Raw genomic sequence first — 27468 nt, forward strand, 5'->3', positions numbered from 1 at the left:
TGCCTATCGTTCCAAATCCGAAAAAAACAAACATGTCTGCCAGCTAGTGGTGATATTAAAACTTAAAACTAAAGCGAACCCTTAAACTAGTGCATATTCTGCAAGTCTGCATATTCGCAGATCGGCACCCACAAATGTGCATATTATTTCTCTTTGTCTCTCTTTTTTTTTTTTACATTTAGTTTCCCCCCATTTTTTTACTTGGTGTTTTTCCCCATTTACTCCCATTTCTCATGCGAAGCATATATTTAATTTATTTATTTATTTATTTTTAAAACACACACCAAACAAAATGTTATTTAGCTATACAATGACCGAATGATGAATGAAGGAATGAATCGTGATTACCCCCGCCCCCCAGAGGCTTCTATTGGTGTATTCTGTACATGACCTACATTTTCCCCATATTGTTTGGGTGGATCATCGACCCTAGCCCAAACGATCTTTGATATTGGTCTCTCCAGCAATGACGTAGGTTCTCTGACGTCATTTACATATTTAAAGAACAGTCTTTTAAACGAGGACTCAGAGCAAAATAGGTTAAATAGATTTCACGGATGTATTCTCTTTATTCTACTATTTTTGTATTTATTATTATTATTATTATCACTATTATTATTATTATTATTATTATTATACAAGACACAGACACATGATTAATTTATTTCACCTTTTTTTTTTTTTTTTTAAAAAGCTTAAAAAATCAATCCACGATTACGGGATGTTTTTATTAATATTTTCACTACTAAAGGCGATAGATAGATAGATAGAGATGAGTCTAACGGAATAATATAACTTAATATAGAGGATAGAATGAATAAATGCCGTCTGCCAAATTTAAAACATGCACGAAAATATCTGGCAAAACGACAAAATGCCGAAACCCGGGATCGAACCAGGGACCTTTAGATCTTCAGTCTAACGCTCTCCCAACTGAGCTATTTCGGCGGTGAAAGAGTTACGTCTCCATATTATTATTCATATCTGTACAAGACCCTCATATGCTTTTTCGGCGTTTTGTTTGTAGACCAACATACATGACGCGTACACATGTAGAAAATATAACATGTAATCGTATTTTTGTGTCCATGGAGCCAATCTTAACAATTAGATGACGTCATTTCACGCCGAAATCAGCGCAAAGGCTGCTGGGAAGAAAAGGTCAAGAATCGGTCGGTGGTGGCCAGTGAAAGCCTTTTGATTTACAAAATGTTATTTTTATTTTTAGTTTTACTTTATGGATCGAACGAACGCTACAATGTGATCGACGACGATACTGTGGTATTTGTGTGTTCTTCCTGGCTACAGCGGCACGAGAAATGAGAGTATGTGGGTTTTTTTATCCGATGAAGCTAAAAAGCGTTAGCTACCTAGCTCGCTATCGGCTGCTTGTTATTGTTTGTTGGTGGTCGTCTCTCCCAGCGGATCCACGAGCTAAACCTAAGCATAACTTATTTTTGCAGGTGTCCCTCAGTTCGATGAAGAGGCGCGACGTTTTCAGGCTTTCTTATGCAGATTGACACAATCAGACACCGCGTGCAACACCGTTGAAAACAGTCAACATGATGCTCCACGATAAGGAAAAAATACAGTGAAGCATATACTATTTGAAAATTACACCAAAAAAATGACCTGGTTCCGCTAATCTAATGAGATTCAAGACCGCAGCTTGATTTCATTTATCTTTGGTGTGTTCTGGACGTCTTGAGAATAAGGACTTAAATTTCTCTGCTTTGTCTCCTGCAGGTTTCTGTAGCTTTGTGGGAGCTTCTTAGTTCGCTTATGCCTCGAGCCGGTTCTGACCAGTGATGTTCTTCTGCTCGTCCCTTGAAAAATGGATGACAAGTCCAGCAGCCACCACAGACTCCTGGTGGTCCTGCTCATGGCATTGATCTTCGGCGTCATCATGATCCAGTACGTGTGTCCGAGCAGGACCGAGTGCCAGATGCTCCACCAGTTGGGGTCCTGGCTCCACATGGCCGGCACGGCGGATTCCCCGAATGGTGGTGGTGGTGACTTCCAAGAGAAACGGGATCCATACATCGCAGAAGATGGAGCCATGGTGCGCTTTATCCCCCGTTTTAACTTCACCAAGGCGGACCTGAACCGCGCCGTGGACTTCAACATAAAGGGAGATGACGTCATAGTGTTCCTGCACATCCAGAAGACGGGCGGCACCACGTTCGGCCGACACCTGGTGCGGAACATCCAGCTGGAGAGGCCGTGTGAGTGCCACGCCGGCCAGAAGAAGTGCACCTGCTTCCGGCCGGGCAAGAAGGAGACGTGGCTCTTCTCCAGGTTCTCCACTGGCTGGAGCTGCGGCCTCCACGCCGACTGGACCGAGCTGACACGCTGCGTCCCGTCGCGGATGGACTCTCGGGAGGTGCCCAAGACCATGCAGAGGTAGCCCGTGCAGTCTGGTCATATCATACAACAATGTTGTTACAGCACTGGTACTGTGAATATGAAAAGTTTTCCTGATAAAAGAAGAGACTCTAATATTCCATGTTTTTATAGCAATGGAACACAATATTCTGTGGGACTTGCAAAATCAGTCAAAATCCAGTAAAACAGCCGGGAGCGAAGGAGGTTGCTTCAGTGAAAATGGCTGGGAGTGAATGAATTAATCAAAGCCATGGAAAAAGTTTTTTTTCTTTAACCTGCATTTAAAAGCGTTTACACCTTATTGGTATGTTTTTAATATTTATTCATGTCACACCGATAATAAAGAATACCATCAATTTGCAAATCGGGTGACTGTATTGTACACAAGTACAGAGGGGAAAAAAATATTTTTCACAGGATTTTATGGCAAGCCCTACCAATTTCCCCCAAATCATTTAAGCCAGTTTCATTTATTTATTTATTTGGAATTCTGTAGATCACAGATTCAAAAAGGTTGGTAACCTCTGGTCTTTGTTGCTCTTAGATGTGAGTATGAATGGTTGTCTATACTATTGAGAAAATGGATATCATCCCAAGGCTTGACTTTCTTCTCTCTCCAGTAGGAACTATTACTACATAACCATCCTAAGAGACCCGGTGTCGCGCTACCTGAGCGAGTGGCGTCACGTCCAGCGCGGCGCCACCTGGAAGGCCTCCCTGCACGTGTGCGACGGCCGCTCGCCGACGTCGTCCGAGTTGCCCAGCTGCTACCCGGGCGACGACTGGTCGGGCTGCTCCCTGCAGGAGTTCACCGACTGCCCTTACAACCTGGCCAACAACCGGCAGACGCGCATGCTGGCCGACCTGAGCCTGGTGGGCTGCTACAACGTCTCGGCCATGAGCGAGGACGAGCGCTGGGCCGTGCTCCTGGAGAGCGCCAAGCGGAACCTGCGCGGCATGGCCTTCTACGGCCTGACCGAGTACCAGCGCAAAACCCAGTACCTGTTTGAACGCACCTTCCACTTGGCCTTCATCGCTCCCTTCACGCAGCTCAACGGCACGCGGGCCTCCGGCGTGGACGTCCCCGCCGAAACGCAGCGCCGGATCCGCCAGCTCAACCGCTGGGACGTGGAACTCTACGAGTACGCCCGAGATCTCTTCCTGCAGCGTTTCCAGTTTGCGCGGCAGCAGGAGCGCAGGCAGGCCAGGGAGAGGCGGCAGCAGGAGAGGAGGCGGCTTCGAGGAAGACTCGCCACCAAGCAAGGACGCCAGCAGAAGACCACCCGAGCTCCCCCTGCGATTGAAAATCACCTGCAAGTTACACAGTCCCAAGAACGGGCTGAGGACGATGAGAGTGTGGATTCTGATGGGCTCCTGCCAGACTGGTGGGAAATGGATGAAAGCGGCACCTTGGAGGACTACATGGACAATGTAGAGCAGTGGAAATAAACGTTCTCTTTCCCTTTCACACCACAACAAATGCCTTACTCTATGGAGCAGATACGATTGGAGCTGGAAGGAATGAACTTGAAAAACTGCACCAGTAACCTTTACAGAGTGTTTCTGTCATTTATAATTGTAAATGTCAAGAGTCCTTAAAATAACAGTCCTGACTTTGATTTCACTTGCTGCAATTTGTTTACACTACCACAGTTCAGTTTTCTTTGTTTTAAATGCAATATTTTATTAAGTTGAAGAACCACAGTATGCAAATTACTGACTGATGTTGTAATAGAGGGAATTTGTCTTTCTGTTCTCACCTTTTATTCAGGTGCTTTTGTATTAATGTCTTAAATATTCACAGTGTTACTATTAGTGCAACCTTAACTTTAAATCAGTCAACTAAAAGACGAAATTGTACATGTTGCCTCTTGTGGGGGGAAAAAACGTACTGTATTTCTTTGGGGACAAAAAGAATATCATTATGAACAGTATTTAATGTTTATATTGACTGAAATTGCTTGGGTTTGTCAACCCCAAGATGCTCCAATCATAGTCTTTCTTTTTTTTCTTTGATGATCAACATAACAAAACAAATCGTTGTGTTTCAAATTGTCAACTAGCTTTTTATAAAATATAAGATACCTCAGCTTGTAGCATAACTGATATTTACTGTAAATGTGAAATTTTGAATGTGTCTTTTTTTTAATACACAACAACTATTTTCTGTGCACCTGAGTTTAATTATTGTGATCTTTAGTTACCGGAGGTCTCTCTCCAGAGGCTGTGCAACTCTTATTGATTTAATACACCAAAACGGCCAGAAACCTTTTCTTAGAAAAATGTCACGACACTCCACAAAAAAAGCTACAATAAAGTATATACAGTACACTACACTATACTGTACTGTTATCAGATTCCTTATATTCTTAAAAAAAAGGTAATAATTTCATTTTTCGTTAATGATAATTACGTCTATACAATACATCGGGGTTACTTCCGGGAGTAAAATCTCCGCGCACTACAATACCCATAATACATCCCAGCGAATGTACCCTACTGCGCAAGCGCAGAACAAACGGTCGCGCGAAGGATTTGAGTTTTGTTTGGAATGGATAAAAGCAAGGGGGGCTTGGCTGCCTTGTAGTTTTTAGCAGTGGCATGGCGGGGTTGCAAAACTTGTCGGAGTTGAACAATTCATCGTTAAGCGACGAGTCTTTGTCCAACCGGAGCCTTAACAGGAGTCAGAGAATCGTCGAAAGAGAAAGACGGAAAAATGAGGCGGATGACCCATTTGTTCTGGCCGTCAAATATTTCGCTGACGGTAGGACACATTTTTTTTTCGATTCAAACGTGGAAACAACCGTAAATGTTAATATCTCAAGTTAATTGAACTATGTTCGGCCTTTAACGCTTCTTGGCCCTGTAAACAAAATCCTGTACACGAGAGTGCCACCGTGAGTTGTGACGTCACTTCGTAGTCTAATGTGGGAAGACGTGGGTTAGATTTATGTTGTGTAATGTGTACAGGTCCCAAAACCCGGGTTCTCGAGTTGCAGCCGCAATCATGCATGGTTTAGAGCAGTGGTTCTCAACCGCGCGGTCCTCGAGTACCGGTTTTCCATGTCTCCTTCAGCCAACACGGGCGTTTCAGACGACCAGCTAACCAGCAAGCTCTGATGAAGCCTGAAAACAATCCTCAGCTGTGTTGGCTAAAAGATACATGGGAAACAGGTTGGATAAGGGTACTCCAGGACTTTAATCTTTAAAAAAAAAATTCTGCTAAACTACACACAGTCACACACACAATTCTGATAGAAAGTCCAACGCAACGCAAGCTCGATATTCACTTCTTTGAGGTGTGCTTGCTGTTACATTTGTTTGTATAAAATAATAGAACTGAATGCTGATATGTAATTTTTTCATGTTCTCGCTGTTGATGCCGCCTGTCGCTTGCTCATCTAGTTGAGGCAGGCACTCCCATGATGGGCAATGATGACTTGGAGAGAAACCTGGTGGTGTTGGAGAGGGCGGCATATGCTCAAGGACTTCCACCGGACGCCATCTCCGTGATGCTGGAGTTTGCTATGAGCCTACGCATGGGTACGAATATTTATTAAAACCTTTTGGGGGAATTGAGGCATCTCAAAGTTCACATGAATGAATGTTTGTTTGTTCATCCAAATGAATCCCTCAATTTCTGTTGTATGTAGGAGCCAGTTTGTGTCCCCGAGTGCTTAAGTTTCTGATCCCTGCGACAGTGGTGCCTCAGGAGGCTGTGGTTCGAGCCGTAGCTTGGCTGTGTTGCTCCAACATACCCACAAATACACAAGTGAGTAACACGATTACAAAGCCGAGGAGGATTTCAGTCTTTCAGTAATACAAAGGTGGTATTTTAACATGCTGCCATATCGTTTGTAGCTTCTTTTCATAAAGTGGGTGCTGACTGTTTTTGACATGATTGACGCAAAGGATCAGCTCAGAGCCGTCTATGGCTTCATTTTCAGCTTTGTGACAGACGAAAAGCTGGTATGTGTCTTCCTACTTGGTCATTTGAGTTCCCTGGGTGCGAATGAAACACACATACACTGAGTCTCTTTGTATTCTAATGTTGTTTCAGTGTCCCTTCGTCTGCCACTTGTTGTACCTTCTAACCACGAAGCAAAATGGTAAGTCCAAGCTGACATTTGGTGCTCGTTGTCGTTACCCTCGGCAGAGTTTTCCCTCATCGCCCTCATCTCTTTTTGTTGCACTTTTCCTTTCCTTTATGAAATTGTTTGCAGTGAGAGTGTTTCGAGTCCGAAAGCTCCTGGATCTGGTAACAAAACTGGTAAGTGCAGCAATCATGTGCAGTCCACCAGCCCGAAACCATTCAAAACTTTATATTATTGCTATGTTACAATTTTTTTTTTTGTCAAAAACGAAACAAAAACCCAAAACAAACAAAAGGAAGAAATGAAAAAGGGCTATGTTGGAGAATTTCTTGGGAAAGGCAAAAACAGAAACAAATTGGGTGCAGCTCTGGGGAAAAAAATGTTTTTACATATAAAGGCATGATATAATCTTTCATTGTGCAGGCAACAAGTTTTAAACTCTAGTGGGAGAGTGCGCTGTTTTGGTTAGCAACAGAGTTCAACTGGTCTCTCAGCAATTAAGTATTTGTTGTGTGTGTTGAACAAAAATGTTTAGAGAATGTTAACCGTGTGCCATATTTGTATGTGCGTTGTGTTTTCTCAGGGAAGAAAGCCCTTCCTTCTGCACCTGCTGTGCTTATATAAAGTGTTTTTGCCCGAACTGGTGACACTCTCTATTTCGTCCAAAATGAGGGTTTGTACATTTTTAACACTCACTGGCTTTTTCATTATTTGCACAACCCATTTCAACAACTGTATCAAAAATCACCCCATGATGATGATCTGCCAGAGAAGTCACTGTCCTTTAGTTAACTCTTTGACTGCCAGATGTTTTCAGAAAAGGGATGCCGTGGGTGCCAGCCGATTTTAAGTATTTTGACTGATCTTTCAAGGTCCATAGAAAATTATGTGTTTGGACTATGGAAACACACATACTACCAAATGAAAGATTGGACTCTCATCTTTCATCAGAAAAAAAAAGTTTGTTTCTACCTTATTCCGTTTTTCAGTAATCCACAATAGAAAATGGTTAGTTTCACCTCTGTTTTGAAACAAACGTCTTTTAACGTCTTTGGCACTCCTCCATAGGATTTTACTAAACGTTATTTAACGTTTTTGGCAGTCAAAGAGTTAAATAAGAAAAAGGTCTACAACAAATAACACATTTGGAAACGTGTTGGACTTTTTTGCCACTGATAGTAGAAATCGAAAATGAGTTTTATTATCATCTTAAAGTCAGATTTTTTTGGGGGATCTTATGAGGTAGTGAACAGGAAAAAAATGACCACCTTATGTCCTTTGTTGTATTTCTTCACAGTATGGGTTTAGGAACCACAACGCGCCCTGGAAATCGGCGCTGGCTTTAGTCCAAAAGAGGAACAGTGCGTTGATGGCCGCCAGTGCTGGTTTGAGCCTCACAATTAAAGATCAGAACAAACCAAGAAAAAGGGTATGGAAGTTCAAACCTCAAACCACGTCTCTTAATCCTTGCGGCTGGATGTGTGAAGCCGCATGCTTCTAAATGTTTTTCTTAAAAACGCCAACATTATTATTGAACGTGAAAACTTGCTGAAATCCTTGACCATAAATGTTTAATCCTCATCTCCCTTTTGTGCTGTTCTTTCAGAAACACCACCATTTGGAACTGCCAATGCTGAGTTGTGCACTTACTAAGGAGTCTCAGACTGAGTTGTCCTCCATCCGAAAATTGGTCCCTCTGGCGCAGATCCGTTCCTTTGCGGAGCTTTTGGAGGACATGCACCGCATAGAGGTACACTTTTATTTTATTTTAAGATCTTTGTGCAGTTGTTCACTTCTTTACTCGCGACTGCCACCTCCGGCCCAAAGCATAACTGAAGCATCTGTGTCAGGCTCGTTCATGGTGCGTGTGCGAGTATGTGCACGTTCTTAAAGCAACGGCCACAGTTGACAAACGAAGACATTGATTTTCGATGAGGTCCGAAAATCTGTGTTCCGTATCTACAATGTCAGCGAAACCTGACTCGGAATGCAACATAGTCACTACCTTACACTGTAGTAAAAGTGATAATTAGTGTAAATATTTGTAAAATCACTTCTAGGCCATGGGAATAAAACAATCCAATGAAAAATAGCATTGTGATTACTGTGCATGCTTTCTTATCCGGTTTACATTAGACTGCAATGCATGCTCCTGTCCACATGGTGGTGCTGTATCCCTGTTTTTATATTCTGCCTCCCTTACCTCAGCAGAGACTTGCAATTTCTTTACAACACTGAGTATAAACTAGTTTCATGACTGTTTTTTATTTTTTCTAGCCTTGTTCTACTTAGTGGTTTAATTTTATTTGAGCAATAAAAGTTAAGAAAAACAACAGCAGGCCAGGACAAACAAATAATAAAAGCTGAAACGCCTCTTGTAAAGCGTAAATCGTATATGTTGTGTTTCTTAAAGCTCGCACATTCTGTGCCGTGAAACATAAATTCCCCCATTTACTTGTCATGACTCATCATTAGGACCGGTCATTTGTACGTATGGCCACAATTAATCAGTCGAGTCTTCATCAAACAACTTACAAAAGACCATTAATGAATCCCCCTCATCATGCTTTTAACCATTTGATAGGAGAGCTGAGCTGCATCCATTCTTTTCTCCTCATTGTCATTTGCTTATTACTCTAACAAAGTGCCCCTGATGGAGGGGAAGGGAGCAGCTGTTCACACATTATAAGAGACGGTATAAATTCTCCTAGTGAGTGAGTTATTAGGATTACGGCCTGCTGAGGGATTATTGAAGTAGCAGACTGCTGCGCTGCGTAAAGTATTTATTATTATTTTTTAGAAAAAAGGTCCACTGGGCGATTTTAATCTTGAATCCGGCTGCCTTTATGCAAATTAAAGGTGACTAATCGACCGCCTTTGAGGGTATGTGGTGCAATATTTAACTTCACGCGCACAGTTGCGTATTTGTCATTGCCTTTCTGCGTACGATTTTTTTTACGTTTGCCCCCACGGTCACGACTTGTCATACGTCTCTTGCTTACATTTGCCTCATTTTTACCCTTGCACCAGCTGCCAGCTCAGATGGGCTCGATGCTGTCCAGCAGTGTGACTCTGCACTACCTGGACTGTATACAGGATGAGTCGGCCTTCCTCCGCCTCAACTTCTGGCTTAGCCACGCACTCCAAGAAGGTAATGCGGAGATGACTGATGACCGAATTTAAGCATCTGAACTGTGACTCGTGGTGTTGAATTATTTGTTTTCAGCGTGAGCTTTAAAAAATTATTAGCAGGGATGTGATTTTTCCGCTAATTCGCGGAATTCCGCTTTTTTTATCTCCCTCCAAAAAAAAAAATTCAGATTTTTTTTATTTTATTTTATTTTATTTTTTTTGTAGTTCATTGTGTATGCACATGACTCCGACAGATAACATCTTCTGCTATAACAAAGACATTTGTGGTATGCTCTAATATGAGTTACTTTTCATTTGGTCATGATACAATTATTTGTTCATGAAATTTGAACTCTTCAACATTATTTATGTGTTAACTTAGTAATCACATTAGTTAGATATGATGATATTCTCAGTGATAGTTTTTAAAAGCAAAGGCAGTCCAATGTTTTTGAATGTGACTGATTTTGAGTTGACTAAAACTGCCATTTTATATGGGATAGTTCAATATACATTGAAAATTTATGCTGTTGTTTTGTCTATTTCTTTGTCATGTGAGTGCATTGAAAGTACTTAAAAAGCATACCTGGACCTAGCTGGGTGCCCCCCGGCTAAATTTTCAGATAATTTCACTTTGGTCAAATCACATCCCTGTATTAGTGTAGGAGCTCAGGGAATTAACATGTGGGGATTCTACAATGTGATGCCCTTTCTTATTTTTTACCTTTCACTCTCCTCAGAATTTTTGTTTTGTCGAGACGGTGACGCAACCCGGAATTCCGACGATGCTGTGGAGTTTTTACAGAGGCTGCAGTCGACACAGCATTTCCTCCAGGTGAGCCTCGGTGCCGCCTCACTGCGTGCATTTGCCGTCTTTAAAATCTTTTTGAGAGGTACTTTTTATTATGAATAATATTTTTAAATGTTGTATCTCAACGTCTTTACCAGGATGGCTTTTCTAGTTGTGAACGGTTTCTCTTCAAATTCCTCACTGTTTGGGACGGAGCCTTCATGCGATCGGAGATCCTCAGCCTGCTGAGCCACATTCCCGTGGTGCCAAGCGACAGTAAGTTTTGGGGTTTAAAAAAAAAAACTTTTCGGGCATTTTTTTAAACACAAATCTGTACATCCAACAAAACACGATGCACCTCTGCTTATCTTTTGGCTGACGTAGCATTTTTGACATTGTAGTCCCGAGTGGTCGCCAGATGAAAGTGTCTGATATTCGCATAGCCTAGCTTCCAAGTCATTGGCGGAGATGCTCGTGTGGTGTTGATGATGTAAACTACTTCCTACAACTACAATTTCCATTTGAGCTCAGTGCTGTTCTTTGTAGACACATTTGAGTATTTTTTTATTGTATATAAAATTTGTGTTGGACTTGAACATATAAAGCACTATGTACATATTAGTTGACGTACTTACTCCCCCTCCTCAGGAATCAGAGAGCTTCTGTTGGAGCCCCTCACGAAGCTCTACTTCACATCCTCAGTGTTTTTCAAGGTACGTGTTCTGCTGGGGTTTGTTTGATGCTATTACATCCAATAACCACTTTCCTATCTGATTTAATAGACCCAGTGTTGACTGATGTCTTGTGTGTTTGTGTCCTCAGTGTGGGCTGTTGGATGTTCTGAACAGTATGCTGCGGAATTGGCTGATCTGGCACTCGGTGTACACGCTGGACGACGACGACTTGGACATCAGCATTAGCAACCACGTCTCCGTGTAAGTCACACGGAGGTAGCTGAAGCATACAAACACGATGGGAATACGGAAATGAAAAGCAGCTGTCACTTGGAGATCCCCCCCCCCCTCCACCTCCAAAAAAAAAAGAAGAAATACAACTTTTATTATTCAGTCTGGTGTATTAGTGCCTTGCTCAAGGGGGACAGCCACAGTAAAAAAAATGGGGCTTAAGTCAGTTTCAGTTACTTTTTTCTAGGAAACATCAACCCATAGATTAGATGAGGTTCTTGATTTTTGCGCTCTGTTGGTGTACTGTGTAACTCCTTTCCATTTTGTTCCCAGATACATGACTCTGTCGGGCTACAAGGATTCCGTGTCACAGCTGGTGCAATTTGTGGCTCATCTGGCCGCTGTGGGGCTGCAGCTGGAGAGCTGCAACTTGCTCCTGCTCAACTTCATCCTGGACTTTTACGAAACGGTAACGCGAGCTCATCGACCCAATCGCGTTTTGATCTGCAGCTCGAACACCAAAGCTTGACAGTGACCCCCCATATGATGTGGTTTTAACAGGTGTGCGACATCTTTTTGAAGTTCGGCCTCCCGCTCATCATCATGCCGCCGCCCGGCGTGTTCTACCCCGCGCTGCTCTCCGCCGATCCCGTCAGTGTGGACCAACTGGCCTACATCATGCACAGGTACGAGCCCTCGCCAGAGTTAATGTAGCGCCGTGTTACTGGATGATGGAAGCGGAGCCGGGACGGAAGGGCATCTTTGCACTTACCGGTATATGCTAATGTATCATTTATGATAATGAGGCGAACTACCCAGGCGCTCCATTTCGTTTTATCTCGCTGTGTTTGATTTTTGAAAGCTTTAATAGCTTATAGTATCTGCTAATTAACTTCTGCACAAAGCTCTGTCATGGCAAAGTAAAAAAAAAAAGGGAAAATGTCGGGGTAAAACAGAGTGCAACTAATTGCTCAACATAGTCACGTTGCTTAAACAAAAATTACCCTCAATGACATTTGCCATTATCATTTTCTTTTCTTTTCTTTCTTTCTTTTTTTTTTTTTAGGTACAAGGTGAACCTGGAATTTGCCAAAAGCCAAATGAAAATTACAAAGGTACACCAACTATTTTCACTGCACAAGGAGTGTTTCCCAAGCTTGATTGAATCAAGTTTTGCTTTTGGTTCTCTGAAGAAAAAGCTTTTTTAAAAATTATTATTATTAAAAATAAATTATATATATATATATATATATATATATATATATATATATATATATATATTTATTTATTTATTTATTTATTTTTATTATTATTTTTTAAATTATTTTTTTAAGGCTTTGAAGTTGGAAATACACGTCAGTCAGCCTTATTTCTCAACTGAAAAATGCCACTGGCTTCTTAAAGGGAAGTCAACCCCCCCAATTGTTTTTTGGGTAACAATATATTCTATACAGCCCCCCTAATCTAAAACGGTATTCTGGTCGATATTGCGTTAGTGGAATATGAGAAAAGCAGCAAAATGCAGCCGTTTTTATCCAACTCAGGGGGCGGCCATTTTGCCACTTGCTGTCGACTGAAGATTACATCCATGTTGCTCAGGGCTCAGGCAACAACCAATCACAGCTCACCTGTTGTTGATGTCATCTTCAGTCGACAGCAAGTGGCAAAATGGCCGCCCCCTGAGATAAATAAAAAACGGCTGGATTTTGCTGCATAACTCATGCCACAAATGTAATATTAATCAGAATGTCATGTTTACACTAGTAAGGTCACATATAACATATTATTGTCAAGAAATGTTTAAGTTTGACTTTAAATGAAGAAGAGCTCGCCCGATACGTGGTGCGGGAATAAATCAACTAACATAAACGCCCTCCTCCTCCTGTGACAGGCTTTTCACATCAACTCGCAGACATTAAGTGAGTTCAACCACTACGTAGTTGACCTGGTCAACTTCTTGTGGAACGGCAAGACATTCCAGTCAAAAGCGTACTTGCAGCTTGACGAGGACCTGCTACAAAGGAGTAAAGTACCCGAGTGCTCCTCCAGCTTTAACTTCGTCCATCACCCGGCCTTCATCGGCTACGCCATCGACTTCCATCGCAAGGTGAGCGTCTGCCTCTGCGGCAACGGGGCTGTGCACAGAATACAGGTCACTTTGTTTTGATTTTTGGTTAGGTTCAAATTGTGTATGTGAATTGTGTATTTGTTCGACTACTTGCTACTGTGAAACTTTTTTTATTTTTATATCTATCATTTTTTCTTTTTTATTTATTTTTATTCTTTTGATGGTTTAATCGTCGTTTAAACACAACCAAATCTGTCCGTCCACACGGATACATAGTATATAGTTGTAGATGAGTAGCAGAGGTGGGAGTAAGTTACAACTATGGCAGTTATCATTTTTTAAATTGCAAGTTACCATGGCACACATTAACCCATTTATAGTTTTTATTATTATTTAAAAAAAAATTTTTTATGCTTGAGCGTACAGAAGGCTTTAAATGTAGCCTCTGACCTGAAGAGGTCGCAAAGCAATGGTAGTTATTACAAATAACGGCCAGCAAGTGGCAGCAGAGTATAAGAGATCAACCAAGGCCATGTTGCAACAAGCTCTTTTCCCGAGTGTGTTTTCAAGAGGTTTGTGAATAATAATGAAACTTAGCTATATTCTATTCTAATGCTAATTGCTGCAAAACGGAAACGGATAGAAATATACTTTTTTTCCCTGATGAAAGAAGAGACTCTAATCTTTATTTTGGTAGGTTCCATCTTTTTATAGTAATAGAACACAATATTCTGTGGGACTTGCAAAATCAGTGAAAATCCAGTAAAACAGCCAGGAGCGAAGGGGGTTGCTTCAGTGAAAATGGCTGGGAATGAATGAGTTAAGAAGCTATGTTTGTGAGCAGTCACACCAGCATCTGTACTTCACAGTACTTGGCCGTTATGAAAGAATCGACAAGTACAAGTCATGTGACTTGAGCCTGTCACGAGTACAGTAGTGGCAAACAACTGGAAGATGCCTGGTGGGACACTGTGGTACTCGGTAACCTTTTACAGTTTCTTCCTGCAGGCCCCCCACTAGTGGCTCAATAGAAATGTGATGCATGTGATATTAATATACCTTTCATACAACATACATTAATACCTAAGTGAGCGTTGTATTATTAACAACTGCAGCATGAGACATGGTTTTCATCACGTTTAATAATACACACAAGCCCATTTTGATTCCTTCCCAGCGCTGATATCCAGCTGTGAGCCGCTGAGTTTGGCAAGCCGCTTGAGCATTTAGTCCTTAGCCTACGAGTGCGCTCTTCTTTGCCCTCACTAGTAAGACACTTCAAAGCTTCAGGAAAAAAAAAAAATCCTGTCCCACCAGTGGCGTTTGTTCACTTTATTGCAGTGGTAGGGAACCCTGGTCCTCAATTGCTCAGAATTTGAAAAGAAAAATGTAGTGTTCCTATCACCAACGTCCAACATGAAACACTAATGCCACCTAGCGGCAGCAAAATTACCTCAACACAAGTCTGACTCAATGTTTCACACTCTTTTTTTTTTTTTTTTTTAACCGTAAACTGTATGAAAAAATTAATAACAACCCGCCTACTGCCCAAAGCCAGCTGGGATAGGCTCCAGCGACCCTTGTGAGGACAAGCGATTAAAAAAAATGGATGGATTATGAACAGGTACAACATGCACTTAATTTATGATTAATCGTGCGTTAACTATGAAAATTATGAGATTAATTATAATTGTAATCGACTGACATCCCTGATATATAAAAAATTATATGCATGAATGTATGTATATGAAGTCCAACGTGGCCATTAAATTAGTATTAAATTGAATTTAAAATCATTAGATTAAATTTGATCATACGTGCACCTGTCTGCAGTCGTCGCTCTAGTGCACGACAATGTCTTACAGTAGTGCAAAAACATTTCACTATTAAGACATTTTTGTTGTAATATTGCACGCAGCTATTTTACTAGCGCTGTAGTCATTGTAGCTGGTGTGCAGAAATATCATTATGTAGTGGGGGGAAAAATGTCACGATTGTAGGACAGTTGTTCTACCAGTGCGCATAAATGTTAGTCGTCGTGGTGCGCCGCTGCACTGGAATGTCCTGTGGACAAAGACAAAGGAGCAAACTAATAAAGTATATGGACAAGTAAGCATGATTAAATAGCTTTCTGTCACGTTTGTAATTGACACTCTTTCTGCCTTCATCTTCAGTGTTGGCCTGATAAAGACCTCGATCTCAACGCCATTAAGGTATGAGGGCTCACCAGTCCGGAGGTTTGTTATTGTATGTCATCATGGCGAGGGATGTGACTGTGGTCGCGTGTGTTTTGCAGCAAGTTCGGCCGTGGGGTTGGTACATGGAGTACCTGTTCTCGCAGGGCTTCAACGGCCTGCAACTTTTTTCCCTAACAGTCATCCGGCGGCCGGCGTCGGAAGGTGACAAAGAGCGCAGCGGCACCTTGCAGCCTAGTTAGAAAACAAATGGACTTCTTATAATTGAGTAAATGTTTTGTGTGATGAAGCAGCTTTTCAATGTACAGCGTCATATTTTGCCTCTGCATTTATCCTTTTTGAACTTTTAACATATTTAACACAGTATTTGTCTCTTTTGTTTTTTTTTTTGCTTTATTGTAAATAAAAATAAGCAAGAGTTTAGCTACATTCCTACACGAGTATTCAAAATCTTGAAAAATGTTGTGTTTAAATTTGAATTTAAATGTAAATATTATTGTATTTGAATACAAAACGCAGTGGACTGCCAGCAGGGACCCCGCGGGGCTGGCCCATGAAGTTTGATCATCCACGAATCTTGTATGTGCTGGGATATACCAGCAGTATGCGTTTTTCACAAAAAAATAAATCCACAACTAGCAGAACTGACTATAAATTCATCCTCAAAAATACTGATAAAATATTATAGTTGACTTCCAGCACTGACTGCCATCCTTTGTTACTAAGAATTTCACAATATTTTAATACCAAAAATAATTTAATAAACAACTATAGAAACAAAACCACCATTAACACTATTACTTATGCCCAGCCTGTACAAAATAACAATAAAGAGGCCATAAAACAGTAACAAGTATTACTCTGAACAGCAACAAAGCATGATGAGAAACATCCTTTGATCCTTGTCGCTATCATAAAGTTAGCGCCAGTCTGCTAAGTAGGACACAGAAAGCTCACATTTCAAAATAAGAGCTTAAACAGGAAAGGCAGTGTTATCTGCTATAATCTTGCTAACCGCGTTTGAGAAATCTGCCAAGTGTGAAAGGTCTTTTCCTACGTTAGGTATACTGGCCTGTTGGACCCTTTTAGTCCTTTTGCATATTTTAAACTACGGTATTTATATTGGTTGTCATACTTGTTCAAATAAACACTGACCGATTATAATTTGATGTTTGATCAAATGCAGTATATAAACCTCATTTGAGGGAATTGAAAGCTATTTTAGATTGACATACTAATTACTGTTCTTCTTTTGTATATTATATTAAATTTGATGTCTTTATTAAAACGTTGTGAACTAAAGTGGACCTGTATGACCCCGGAAACTCCAGGACTGAAAATAATAATAATAATAGTCCCACACCTATCTTCATTAATTAATACTATACAGTGAAAATAAAAATAAATAAATAAAACCGTACGACTAATTCAGTGCTGTTGATGTTGTGCACTCGCTATCCGCGCGCGCGCGCGCACGAATTCATGTCAGGATCCAAGTGTGGGAGGTACTTGGAAGTTGTAAATCTCCCGGCTTGCTCCGCGCGCGCGCACTTGCAGTGAAGACGCGAAGGAAACACGCCGCCTCGCACCATCCCGCTCCTGACGCCCCGTGCTCGGCCCACTCGCGTGCTTCGTACCCCAGCCCAACCCTCACGCCTCGCGCCTCTGACCTGCGGAAAGAGAAGAAGGGAGGGCGCTCGGACAGTCGGACAGTCGGACGACGTCCCTTTTGCCCACACACTTACCGGGCGGATGGAGCTTGACGGCGGCCGAACTGCTCCCTGATGTCACGCTTTCCTTCCCCGCCGGTCGCAGGTGCTCCTCCGCGCTCGTCTCCGGTGTTCTTCCCTCGACCACCTCCACCCCCGCCGGATCTCTCTCTGCAGCTGCAGCCGCTTGGGAGCCAACACGGCCGGGGGAGCTTTGTCTTTACCACCTGAGCCACAACCTTTCGGACCGGAGCCAAAAGGTAAGACTGGCTGCTGTTTTTTTTTTTTTTTTTTTTTTGAAGTGAGTTTTTTAAAGACTTGTGCTTGATTCATCGATGTTTTATGAATGTATTTTCCCCATTTTTGATGTCGGGTGGAATGAATCTGGCTTCATGACGCATACGAAGTGTGCGCCAGTTTGGTCATTCTTGGCCGCCTTGTTAGTTTGCAAGTATGCAGAGATGTGCGTTTGGTGGCGTGGAATGTGCACCCAAAATTCCGTGAACGCAAGCTTGTCGAACGAAAAGCGAAATGAAAAACAACCTATGCTGGGGCGATTTTTAGGGTTCCTTGACTTAGACTTGAATTTGTTCCATGACCAAGCCCTTCAAATATCACAAGTTTGACTTCTTTCTGTCCCCAGTTTCATTTTTTTCCCTTTTTTTTAAGAGTGGGGGGCAGAAAGGTCAATTACTTCTCATCACCGTTTTTTCACGTCTTTAATAAAGCAAAAAGCTAAATTGGAATATAAAGGAATAAACTCTTTCTATGAAGTGTAAATACACGAGAAGTTAGACATTTGTAGAGCGATTGTGTGTTGAGGTGTGCCTTGAAGGGGTGTGTCCTAGTGAGCTGCGATTCAGTGGGCGAAGCATAAGAAAATCTGACTTTGCAAACCTGCTTAAATGTGACAATATTGTGTTTTATAAACCTCAGTGTACACGTAGAAGTGCAAAAATGTTTTACATGTTTAAAAAAAAATATATATATATATATGACAGTGAACACATGAAACCTAACGACTCAACAGAGACAGACATATGCGATAGTCTCGGAAGACGTCCTTACTCTTAGTGCCATTCTATTTCATTCAAACGTTTCTTCTTACTTTCTTGATTTAAAAAAAAATAAATAAAAATGTGACCGAGTGGTATGCAGGGAATTCTTTTCTCCTAGCAGGGGCCAGATGAGGTTATAATGCAGTTTGGGCTTTTTGGAGCAGTTCCTCTGAGGTTTGTCGTGGACTGGAGGTTTAGCCACCACTGTTGGAGCGAGTCAATTGGTTGTGTTGTTTAAAAAAAAAAAAAATACACGCTAGCTCACAAAAGTGAACACAGCCTTCATTTTTTTATATTTATTTTTTATAGTGTATTTCCGCGGGAATTTTTCTAGTTTTTTTTTATAGTGTTGCATCTTTTCATGGGTCTACGGAAGAAAACATCACTTTCTTACAATGTAAAGTAGTTGGTGTAAAAGTGTACATGACTTCAGCACACAACCATTGATGTCTTAACCACTGGCAACAAAAGTGAGTACACCCCTTAGTGAATATGCTGAAGTCAAACAATATATAGACCCAGGGACTTGAACAGAACAATGGCCATTTATTGTTCCCTCATTCATGCAATTGCAACGAGAGTGCGTACGCTCTTAGGTAAAAAAAAAAAAAAGCCCAAATTATGCCCAATCAGCCCCGCCGCAATGTCACGTGACTCATCAGTGTACTAAAGTTAGGTGTGAATGGAGAGCAGGTGTGTTGTCAGGTCAAATGGCTAATTGGGCCCGATTTGGACAGCTTCACCTGGGGGTATACTCACTTTTGTTGCCAGCGGTTTAGACATAAAGGGATGCGAGTCGAGTTATTTTGAGGCGACAGTAAACTTACTAACTACTTTACATTGTCATTTCTTTGATGTTATGCGATGAAAAGATACAATAAGAATATTTACACAAATGTGAGGTAGCGTCTTTACCTTTTTTTTTTTTTTTATTTCTGTGTCTTCTCAAACCGCTGTGCCGGTTTGTTCCAATATGAGAAGCGGTAAAAGTGTAATCACGTCGGTGCCGAGGATCAGACGCATCCTCCTCCTCGCTTGCGTTCTTTCATCTTGCTCACAATAAAGGTCTCTCAAAAAACTCTAAATGGTCCAAGACGGATAAAAGAAAGCGAACAATCGCTCCGCGCTGGTAACGTTCACTTTCCTTATTGTTATCATTTGAAAGAACTTAATGTCCAGTGATTTTTTTTTTTTTCCCCAGGAGATAATTTCCCGGACTGCTTTTGATGTGGCTCACTGCATTTCCATTTTTCTGTGTTATGCCGATTGCGCTGCTGTTCTTTAAGAGGCACTTAAGAAGGCAAACACTTGTGAAGTGTAATTGCGAAAGACGCTAAAAGGATTAGCGGGTTGCTCCGTTGTCATTGTCTGCCTCCATCGACGTGCCTGCCGGTCCTCTTTTGAGTCTTATTTTACAAGAATAGAACATAATAGCTTTACACAACATATCCCCGCTGATGTGTTTGGAAACACCCTGCCAGTGATTCCTGACCTTTATTGACCCAAGGCACAAAACAAAAAAAAAAAGTCACCACAGTACCAACGTAAAATTCCTGCAAGTTCCTGTCAAATGAAAATAAATGTCTTTAAAGTTTCACCAACCACAGATTGTTGTTAAAGTGGAAGTCAACCGTTAACATTTCTTGACAATAATGTGATCTCACTTGTCTAAACGTGACATTCTAATTAATATGACATTTTTGGAATATCAGTTATGAAGCAAAATCTGTCCGTTTTTCAGGGGGCGGCCATTTTGCCACTTGCTGTCGACTGGAGATGACATCACAGTTGCTCAGGGGCTCAGGCAACAACCAATCACAGCTCAACTGTTTTCTGAGGCTGAGCTGTGATTGGTTACCTGCGACCTGAGCAACAGTGATGTCATTTTCAAGTCGACAGCAAGTGGCAAAATTCCACTAACTCAATAATAATCAGACTACCATATTTAGACTGCATAGAACATATTATTGTCCCCCCAAAAAATTGGGATTGATTTCCCTTTAAGAACTTTGCCAAATTTAAATGACTAAGAAAAAAAAAGCCAATATGTTAAATCAGGCTTCAAAATGGTGAAAAATTAGACCGTTCTCTCCACTTTCAAACGTTGTGTGCTAAATGCGCTGAAACCACGCCCCCCCCCCCCCCCAAAAACAGCAAATCAAATATCACCATTCCGACCTGGAAAAATGGATCCGTGTACTCAAAGCCAACAAGGCACTCTATTCTTAAGTCAGCCAGAAGCTGTGTCGCTTTTCAACCTTTCTCTGTGTGATAAGCACACACTCGCGACCAACAATGAGGCACTCTAAAGCGGCCACACCATCCCAAAGCCCCCTATCTACATTCTAGCTGTCAAATTGAACTTAAAAAAAAAAATCCCCCCCCCCCCTTCTCCTCACTCTTCTGCCTTTCACTGCGTGATGTGCGCAAACTCACTAACAACGAGGCGCTCTAAAGCAGCTATGCCATCCCGAAACACCGGTCCACAAGACGGCTGTCAAATTGGACTCTTCGATATTATCCCGCTCTTCCTCCAGTCTCTGCGAGACATGCACCCACTCCCGGCTGACAACGAGGCACTCTAAGACACGACAGCCTGAAGCCTTGTCCACGTGCTGTCTGCCAATTCGGACTCGACTCCCAATTCTTGCTCTTTCAGCTTTCTCTGCATGCACTCGTGGCCAACAACGCTGAAGATGCTTTTTTTGGGATGTCGTTGTTTTCCTTCTAATGCATTATTTCTCTTTTGACTGCACTGAATTTTTCAGCACAAGCGTATAAGTTTGGAGGTTTACGATTTGATCCAACTTGAGGATTATTTTTGCCTCAGCGGAGGTCTGCCCTTATCTGTCTTCTATCCTGTCAACTCCTCAAAGCGTCTTTTACAGGAGTTATTTAGATGATGGCGGGAGCACGTGAAGGGTCGTCACTTTTCTTTTTATCTCCCATTTTTTTTGGGTTTCTGTCTTTCTTTCTTAATTCAAGGGAGTGAGCTGAAAATGTCATCCTGTGTTTAAGTCTGCCTGGGGGTCCCGTGTTACTTAGTGGTGCGTTATGAATTAGTATCCATCCCCCTGCTATAGTGATGGCCTGTATTCATACTGGGCCATATTTAGTTGAGGAAGAGCTGATGTCACGTTGGAATATTCATTTGACATTTCATGGGAAAATGGACTGTTCAAGGAATCTTTGATCTTTTTCTTTTTTTCTGAAAATGTTGCCCAAAACACACTAAAGATTTACCAAAGCTACTGTCGGACTAAGGCCCGAAATGGAGACGCAGATTAACAACATGCCATCCGTAAACCATGTGACATGCGTTTAGCCAATGACAGAGCTGTGTGGTTCGTTCACTCTTTGACTGCCAAAAACGTTAAATAACGTTTAGTAAAATCCTATGGAGCAGTGCCAAAGACGTTAAAAGACGTTTTTTTCCCAAAACAGAGGTGAAACTAACCATTTTCTATTGTTGATTACTGAAAAACAGAATAAGGTAGAAACAAACTTTTTTTTTCTGATGAAAGATGAGAGTCCAATCTTTCATTTGGTCATATGTGTGTTTCCATAGTCCAAACACATAATTTTCTGTGGACCTTGAAAGATCAGTCAAAAATGCTTAAATCGGCTGGCACCCACGGCATCACTTTTCTGAAAACGTCTGGCAGTCAAAGAGTTCAGAATGTGAGCTGGCTTTGTTTTTATACGACTTTGGAGTCGCTCACTTGCATTCGACAGGATTAATTTCCACACGGTGTGTACAAAGCATGCCCCCCCCCCCCCCGCCCCCCTCCCTATTCGATAAGACGATGGCCTGCCCAAATGAAACTCCTCCTCTCAGTTCAACATAGTCGCCTGGCACCTAGATGGCGCCAAAGCGATCTTTTATGTCAAACGTGGGTTTGCTTGAGCACAAAGGCAGCGTAAGAATGTTTTTTTCAACAAATAATGGGAGATAAACAAACAGCCAATAAGTTAATTGATCAAATGTCTAGCTTAGAATCACTACCGCCGTCTTTAATCATTTCTTTATCCAAGTCAAGTTTCGCTCCCACTGATCATTTTGACTTTGAGAAGAACAACAAACCGGACTATTTAATTACATGCGAGCCCCCCTGACCCACCCCCCCCCCCCCTTTTCCACACAGCTTTCACCTGACTGATGTCACCTTCTGTATCGGGCCTCCGTTGGGAGAAAATGATTTGCATTAATGGAGCCTGAGGTTTAATTTGGGCAAGTGGCATTTGTTTAAAGTGGATATTATTGTAATTACAAGTAATGTACAGCTTTCCCAGCGGAGCTTCGGCGGCATGGCCGGAGATAATAGAGCTCATTTGCTTCCCTTTTGGAAGCAGCTTCGTACCATCCAATATACACTTTGTTTTTATTTAAATATGTCTGCTTAATATGCAGAAGATCATTTTTTTTTCTTGACGCGCCGGCTGATTTGAATTAGAACTGCAAGAGTGTCTGTCAAGCTTTTCCAGATATGAAAAGATACAATTGAACTATTACCAACTTTTTTCTCTTCATTGCAGGGGCGGCTCTATTCTAATGTGATACTGGGCCATGCCACCCCAATATTGTCCCAACAATTATGAACCATTTGCCTTATCACATTTTACAATACAATATTTTTTTCCAAAGTAACTGCAATATAATACAATCGCTTGATTGACTGATTTTTGCGTGTTTAATAAATTAAAGTCAAAACATTTTAGTGGCGCTTGAATGACTAAAGAATAAGAAAATATTCAGCACTCGTATCATGTTTTTGCTCTTAAGTCGAAGCAAAAAAATGGGCCGAACGACGGCTTGTCTCAAAAACTTGAGCCTGGTCAATCAACCTTTTTTTTTTTCGGACAAACTATTGGTTTTCCTTTCTAACTGCCTTAAGGAAATCTTTCTTGCGTATGTTTGTTTGTTAAAAGGTTAAACACATTTTAATTGGAGTTATCAGTCGCTGCTTCTCCCGCCGCCGCGTGGCGTTCGTCTCTCCCGTCTGCAAACATCCCCGGCGTTGCCCCGCATCAAGTCAGCACGACGGTAATTTGGGATGATTATCGCTCTCCCCCGTGTCCGCCGCCGCACGGCGAGAGGGCCTCGCGCTCGGCTGGACGGCCGCGTAACGAGATGTTTGATGGCGGGGAGATGGCGCATAATGAAGCAAATGAGAGGCAGTAGTAGCTGTAAAAAAAAAATAAATAAAAAAAAAAAGCAGAGCTTATTCATTATTCAGTGTCTTGCAGTCAAGCCGCTTATATTTGTATAGTGCAGAATCCCAGCAGAAGCTGCCCTGATGATGCGAGATTGTTGGCTTCAATTTGCGGAGACTTAACACGGCCTTGAAAGCGAGCGGTGACGAGAATCAAGTGGCAGGTTGGAAGAAGTTGGAGGTGGCCCCACAATGTTGTAGACAACCATCAACAAAAACACGGTTGTCAGCGGAGATCGTCATATTTTTTTAAAACCGTTAAGCCTTGGCGGAGGTCACTGCTCTACTGAGTCACAGTCTATTTTTTTTATTTCTTTTTTTCCTGAGTCACAGTCTAGATTCAGTGAAAATATTGGATTACAATAGATGTGAAATGGAAAAATAAAAAACCCTCAGTGTTATTGAAGTCCAGGCCTTCAACTTCAATTTTGAGAAGCTTTCATAATAATATGACATTTCTCATTTGGGAAATGCAGCCAGCCATTTTATGCAGAGTGCCGCCTCTTTTTTTTTTTTTTCAGGGCTAAAAAGTTTTCGGACAAAGTGAAATTGCAACTCTTTCCATTGTTTAAATACGTTTGGAGCAAACTGTATATGATGTGATTATATCACTACTAAAATAAGAAATGTGATCGGTGGTACTGTATAATTGTGCATAAAGTACAACCCACCTACATTTAATCTAACATTTGAAAACGGATGTCTGTGCCCTCCACTCGCCACTTTGTTAAAAAGAAGTCAACTCGCCAATAGAGGGCGCTATAGGGTGCCGCCCCCACTACTCGCTGCAATACCTTGACAAAGACGCAATAAAAATGACATCATGAAATCTAACATTTTGAAGTATATCGAACTATATTTAAAGGGATACTTGAATCATTTAGCCATTTTCAGCGGTTAAAAAGTTTATATTTTCTTTAGAATCAATTTAGCCGCTTTGTGTCGACTGAAAAGGACATCACAGGTGCTCAGAGCAATAACCAATCACGGCTCACCTGTTTTCAGGGTTTGGTCATGTGACGTTTGCGAACTGAGCCATGATTGGTCGTTACCTCAGCCCCGAGTACACGTGATGTCATTTTCAGTCGGCGGCAAAATAGGTTTTTGAAGGTGTTCATTGTACATGAAAGATAATGAAGTAATAACATGAATTGTTGACAAAATATTAACTTCTTACTGCTGAAAATGGCTAAATGAGTCGCGTATCCTTAATAAAGTTGTTTTTTGTTCATCTCTGTTGTCTGATTTTGTGACACATTTCTGATCTTGGGCGCTACAAGCTTTACCCAGAGACTCTTTTGCTCGTTTTTTTTTTTCTTAGTGTGTAGAGTTCTAAAATGAATATGAAATTAATTAATTCATATAAAATTAAAATTACTATTATAAAGATGTTATACTGTAGTTGACTTTAATTTTGGAAAATTTGCAAGGGGTGTCAGGCGATAATTTTTTTTTTATTTGCAATTAATCGCATGACTTCAGTAGTTAACTCACGATTAATCCCAAATTTTATATCTGTTCTAAATGTACAATTTTTTTGTACTTTTTTTGGATATTTTTCATTGATACACTAATTTCATATTAATTCGTAAAATAGAGTTAAAATTAAAAAGATGTACTGTACTGTAAAAAACGAGTGTGGTATTGATTTGTGTTGAGGTCATTTTTCTGCCACTAGATGGCAAAATTGCATTTGTAAGACATTGGTCACAGCTCGGTGTATTCTTCTTTTCATATTATGAGCCATCTGCCAGATAATCTTTAACATGAAGTAACTTGTAAAATTCTGCACATTTTCAAAATTGTAAAATACAACTTGACGCCAGTCTCCACAAATATATGCGTTAACTCTTTGACTGCCAAAAACATTAAATAACGATTAGTAAAATCCTATGGAGGAGTGCCAAAGACGTTAAAAAACGTTTGTTTCTAAACAGAGGTGAAACTAACCATTTTCTATTGCTGATTACTGAAAAACAGAAAAAAGTAGAAACAATTTTTTTTTTCTGATGGAAGATGAGAGTCCAATCTTTCATTTGGTAGTGTGTGTGTTTCCATAGTCCAAACACATAATTTTCTGTGGACCTTGAAAGATCAGTCAAAAATGCTTAAATCGGCTGGCACCCACGGCATCCCTTTTCTGAAAACGTCTGGCGGTCAAAGAGAGTGTTCAAAATTTTGACGTGGACGTGTCTGCTGCGTTGCTACTGGAATTCATTCCCCCAGTACAGACTTTTCCATTAATCACACGTTAAAAACAATTAGTGGCGTTAAAGAAACTTCAAATGAACTAAAAATTAACACACTAATTTTGGCACCCCTAATTATTACACTTAAGTCTTTTTATTTATGGAACTTACAGTAGATGCCGTCGAACTTGTGTTTCAACTTCTTCTGCTTAGCTGCCACCGATGCTGAAATGTACCAAAACAAAAAAGAGGCGGCGGCGGCTGCAGTCATTGATAGAAAATCCATTTCCTAACTCTATAAATTCCCGAGCATGCGGTCTCCTTGGCCACGGGGACCGCCAGCTATTATTTAGGATGCGCTAAGCGACACGTTGCTATTAACATGACTGGCTGGGCGTCTGCGGCTTGCTTTTATCTGGGTTATTTACTGCGCGGCTGCGGCGGGGGCGGGGGGGAGGGGGGTCTCGCTCCGGGCGTGCCGCTGCTCAAGGCCGGCGTGGCCTCACAATGCGGGAAGTGGACTTGAATGGGACAGATGGGAGGGATGAGGGTGAGCGGCGAGGGGCCCTTTTTTTTTTAGATGGAACATTTACAACGACAGCATGTTAGCGCAGATGTGATGCTGCTTGAAAGCGGATGAAGGCGAGAACTTGCTATGCCAGATGATTGACTTCATAGGTCAGGCCCAAATGTGGTGCTCAAGGGGCACATTTGATTTAAAAAAAAAAATAATAATAAAAAAAATAATAATAATCAGACAGGGGATAAAAAAAAGATGAATTTTGTAATTTTTTGAATTCATATTTAGGTTTCTATTCATATTGAGTTTTATCGCACATTCAAATTTCAAGTGAGCTCCACCTTACATATATTTTTTTATATATTTCATATAAAGAAAGAACAAGTTTAATCACATGTAATTAACCAACTGTTTAATCAAATTTAGGCCCAGTATACATTTTTTATTATGTTCATTATTATTTTATTATTTAAAATAAATCAACAAACTATTTATTAGATAAATGGAAACAAGAGTAAAAAGTAAATACAGTGGTCCCCCTCGCTATTTGCACGCTGCCCTGAAAGACTTGGAATTTCCCAAGGAATGCAAGATGGCTCCAAAGCACTACTTTTGTCTAAATGAAGCACCTCAACTCAACATAAACAAAACAAGCTGCCACCAAGATGCCACAATATGGTGGCAAAGGGCCACTTTTTTTTTTTTCTAAATGAAGCTCCTCAAATTACTTAATCATAGTTCCTTGGCACCAAGATGCTAAAAGGTGGCTCCAAAGCACTTCTTTTGTCTAAATGAAGCTCTCAACTCGCATAAAGTAGTCTGGCGCCAAGATGCCACAAGATGGCGGCAAAGGAATACATTTGTCTACCTAAAGCACTTCAGTTCACGTCATCAGGGTTCCTTGGCACCAAGATGCTAAAAGGTGGCTCCGAAGCACTACTTTTGTCTAAATGAAGCTCTCAACTCGCATAAAGTAGTCTGGCACTAAGATGCCACAAGATGGCGGCATAGGATTACTTTTGTCTCGCGAAAGCTCCTCAATTCACTTAGTCATAGTTCATTGGCACCAAGATGTGGCACCAAAGCACTACTTTTGCCAAAATGAAGCTTCTCAACTCATATCAACAAAGGAGCCTGGCACCAAAATGCCAAAAGATGGCGGCAAAGCAATACTTTTGTACTCCAGTTCACCAAGATGTGGCACCAAAGC

General features: G+C 41.3%; 3 protein-coding genes and 1 non-coding gene across 11 annotated transcripts in view; 3 read left to right on the forward strand and 1 right to left on the reverse strand.

The window, feature by feature from the left end:
• The first annotated feature begins 557 nt into the window (after window positions 1–557).
• hs6st2 (heparan sulfate 6-O-sulfotransferase 2) lies at window positions 558–4558 on the forward strand. Of its 4 annotated transcripts, none has more exons than XM_077578546.1 (3): window positions 558–1325; window positions 1747–2403; window positions 3009–4558. In XM_077578546.1, the coding sequence occupies exons 2-3, from the start codon at window positions 1835–1837 to the stop codon at window positions 3832–3834; spliced, it is 1395 nt and encodes a 464-aa protein (XP_077434672.1). In that variant the 5' UTR covers window positions 558–1325; window positions 1747–1834; the 3' UTR covers window positions 3835–4558. The 4 variants fall into 4 exon arrangements, with proteins under 4 accessions (XP_077434672.1, XP_077434670.1, XP_077434669.1 ...); XM_077578544.1 differs by having other exon boundaries at window positions 560–1325; window positions 1464–2403; window positions 3006–4558; XM_077578543.1 differs by having other exon boundaries at window positions 560–1325; window positions 3006–4558.
• Window positions 876–948, reverse strand: trnaf-gaa (transfer RNA phenylalanine (anticodon GAA)). The gene has a single exon. It is a non-coding gene; the product is annotated as a tRNA-Phe (tRNA).
• Window positions 4559–4898: 340 nt separating the features above from the next.
• On the forward strand, window positions 4899–16213 carry cenpi (centromere protein I). The gene is made up of 20 exons (XM_077577949.1): window positions 4899–5149; window positions 5791–5928; window positions 6039–6157; window positions 6247–6354; window positions 6446–6494; window positions 6609–6655; window positions 7063–7152; window positions 7777–7908; window positions 8086–8229; window positions 9510–9630; window positions 10352–10446; window positions 10560–10677; window positions 11050–11114; window positions 11224–11336; window positions 11640–11775; window positions 11868–11992; window positions 12373–12421; window positions 13198–13413; window positions 15549–15587; window positions 15671–16213. Exons 1-20 carry the CDS (start codon window positions 4987–4989, stop codon window positions 15809–15811), a joined length of 2208 nt encoding a protein of 735 aa, XP_077434075.1. The 5' UTR covers window positions 4899–4986; the 3' UTR covers window positions 15812–16213.
• Window positions 16214–17138: 925 nt separating this feature from the next.
• Window positions 17139–27468, forward strand: part of drp2 (dystrophin related protein 2) — a 171481-nt gene continuing 161151 nt past the window's right edge. For all 5 annotated transcript variants that reach the window (XR_013295678.1, XM_077578695.1, XM_077578698.1 and 2 more), the window contains exon 1: window positions 17139–17538. The gene's annotated coding sequence lies outside the window, so the exon portion shown is untranslated. The remainder of the gene's footprint in view (window positions 17539–27468) is intronic.

The sequence above is a fragment of the Vanacampus margaritifer genome, chromosome 10 (assembly GCF_051991255.1).
Source record: "Vanacampus margaritifer isolate UIUO_Vmar chromosome 10, RoL_Vmar_1.0, whole genome shotgun sequence".
In the NCBI taxonomy this organism is placed as follows: domain Eukaryota; kingdom Metazoa; phylum Chordata; class Actinopteri; order Syngnathiformes; family Syngnathidae; genus Vanacampus; species Vanacampus margaritifer.

Bases quoted from the DNA above. Each gene is read 5' to 3' on its own strand.
- hs6st2 (XM_077578544.1), top strand. From the start codon at position 1,835: ATGGATGACAAGTCCAGCAGCCACCACAGACTCCTGGTGGTCCTGCTC. The intron at 2,404-3,005 runs GTAGCCCGTGCA...TTCTCTCTCCAG, and splicing joins GTGCCCAAGACCATGCAGAG to TAGGAACTATTACTACATAA.
- cenpi (XM_077577949.1), top strand. From the start codon at position 4,987: ATGGCGGGGTTGCAAAACTTGTCGGAGTTGAACAATTCATCGTTAAGC. The intron at 7,153-7,776 runs GTTTGTACATTT...ATTTCTTCACAG, and splicing joins CTATTTCGTCCAAAATGAGG to TATGGGTTTAGGAACCACAA. The intron at 11,115-11,223 runs GTACGTGTTCTG...TTGTGTCCTCAG, and splicing joins CATCCTCAGTGTTTTTCAAG to TGTGGGCTGTTGGATGTTCT.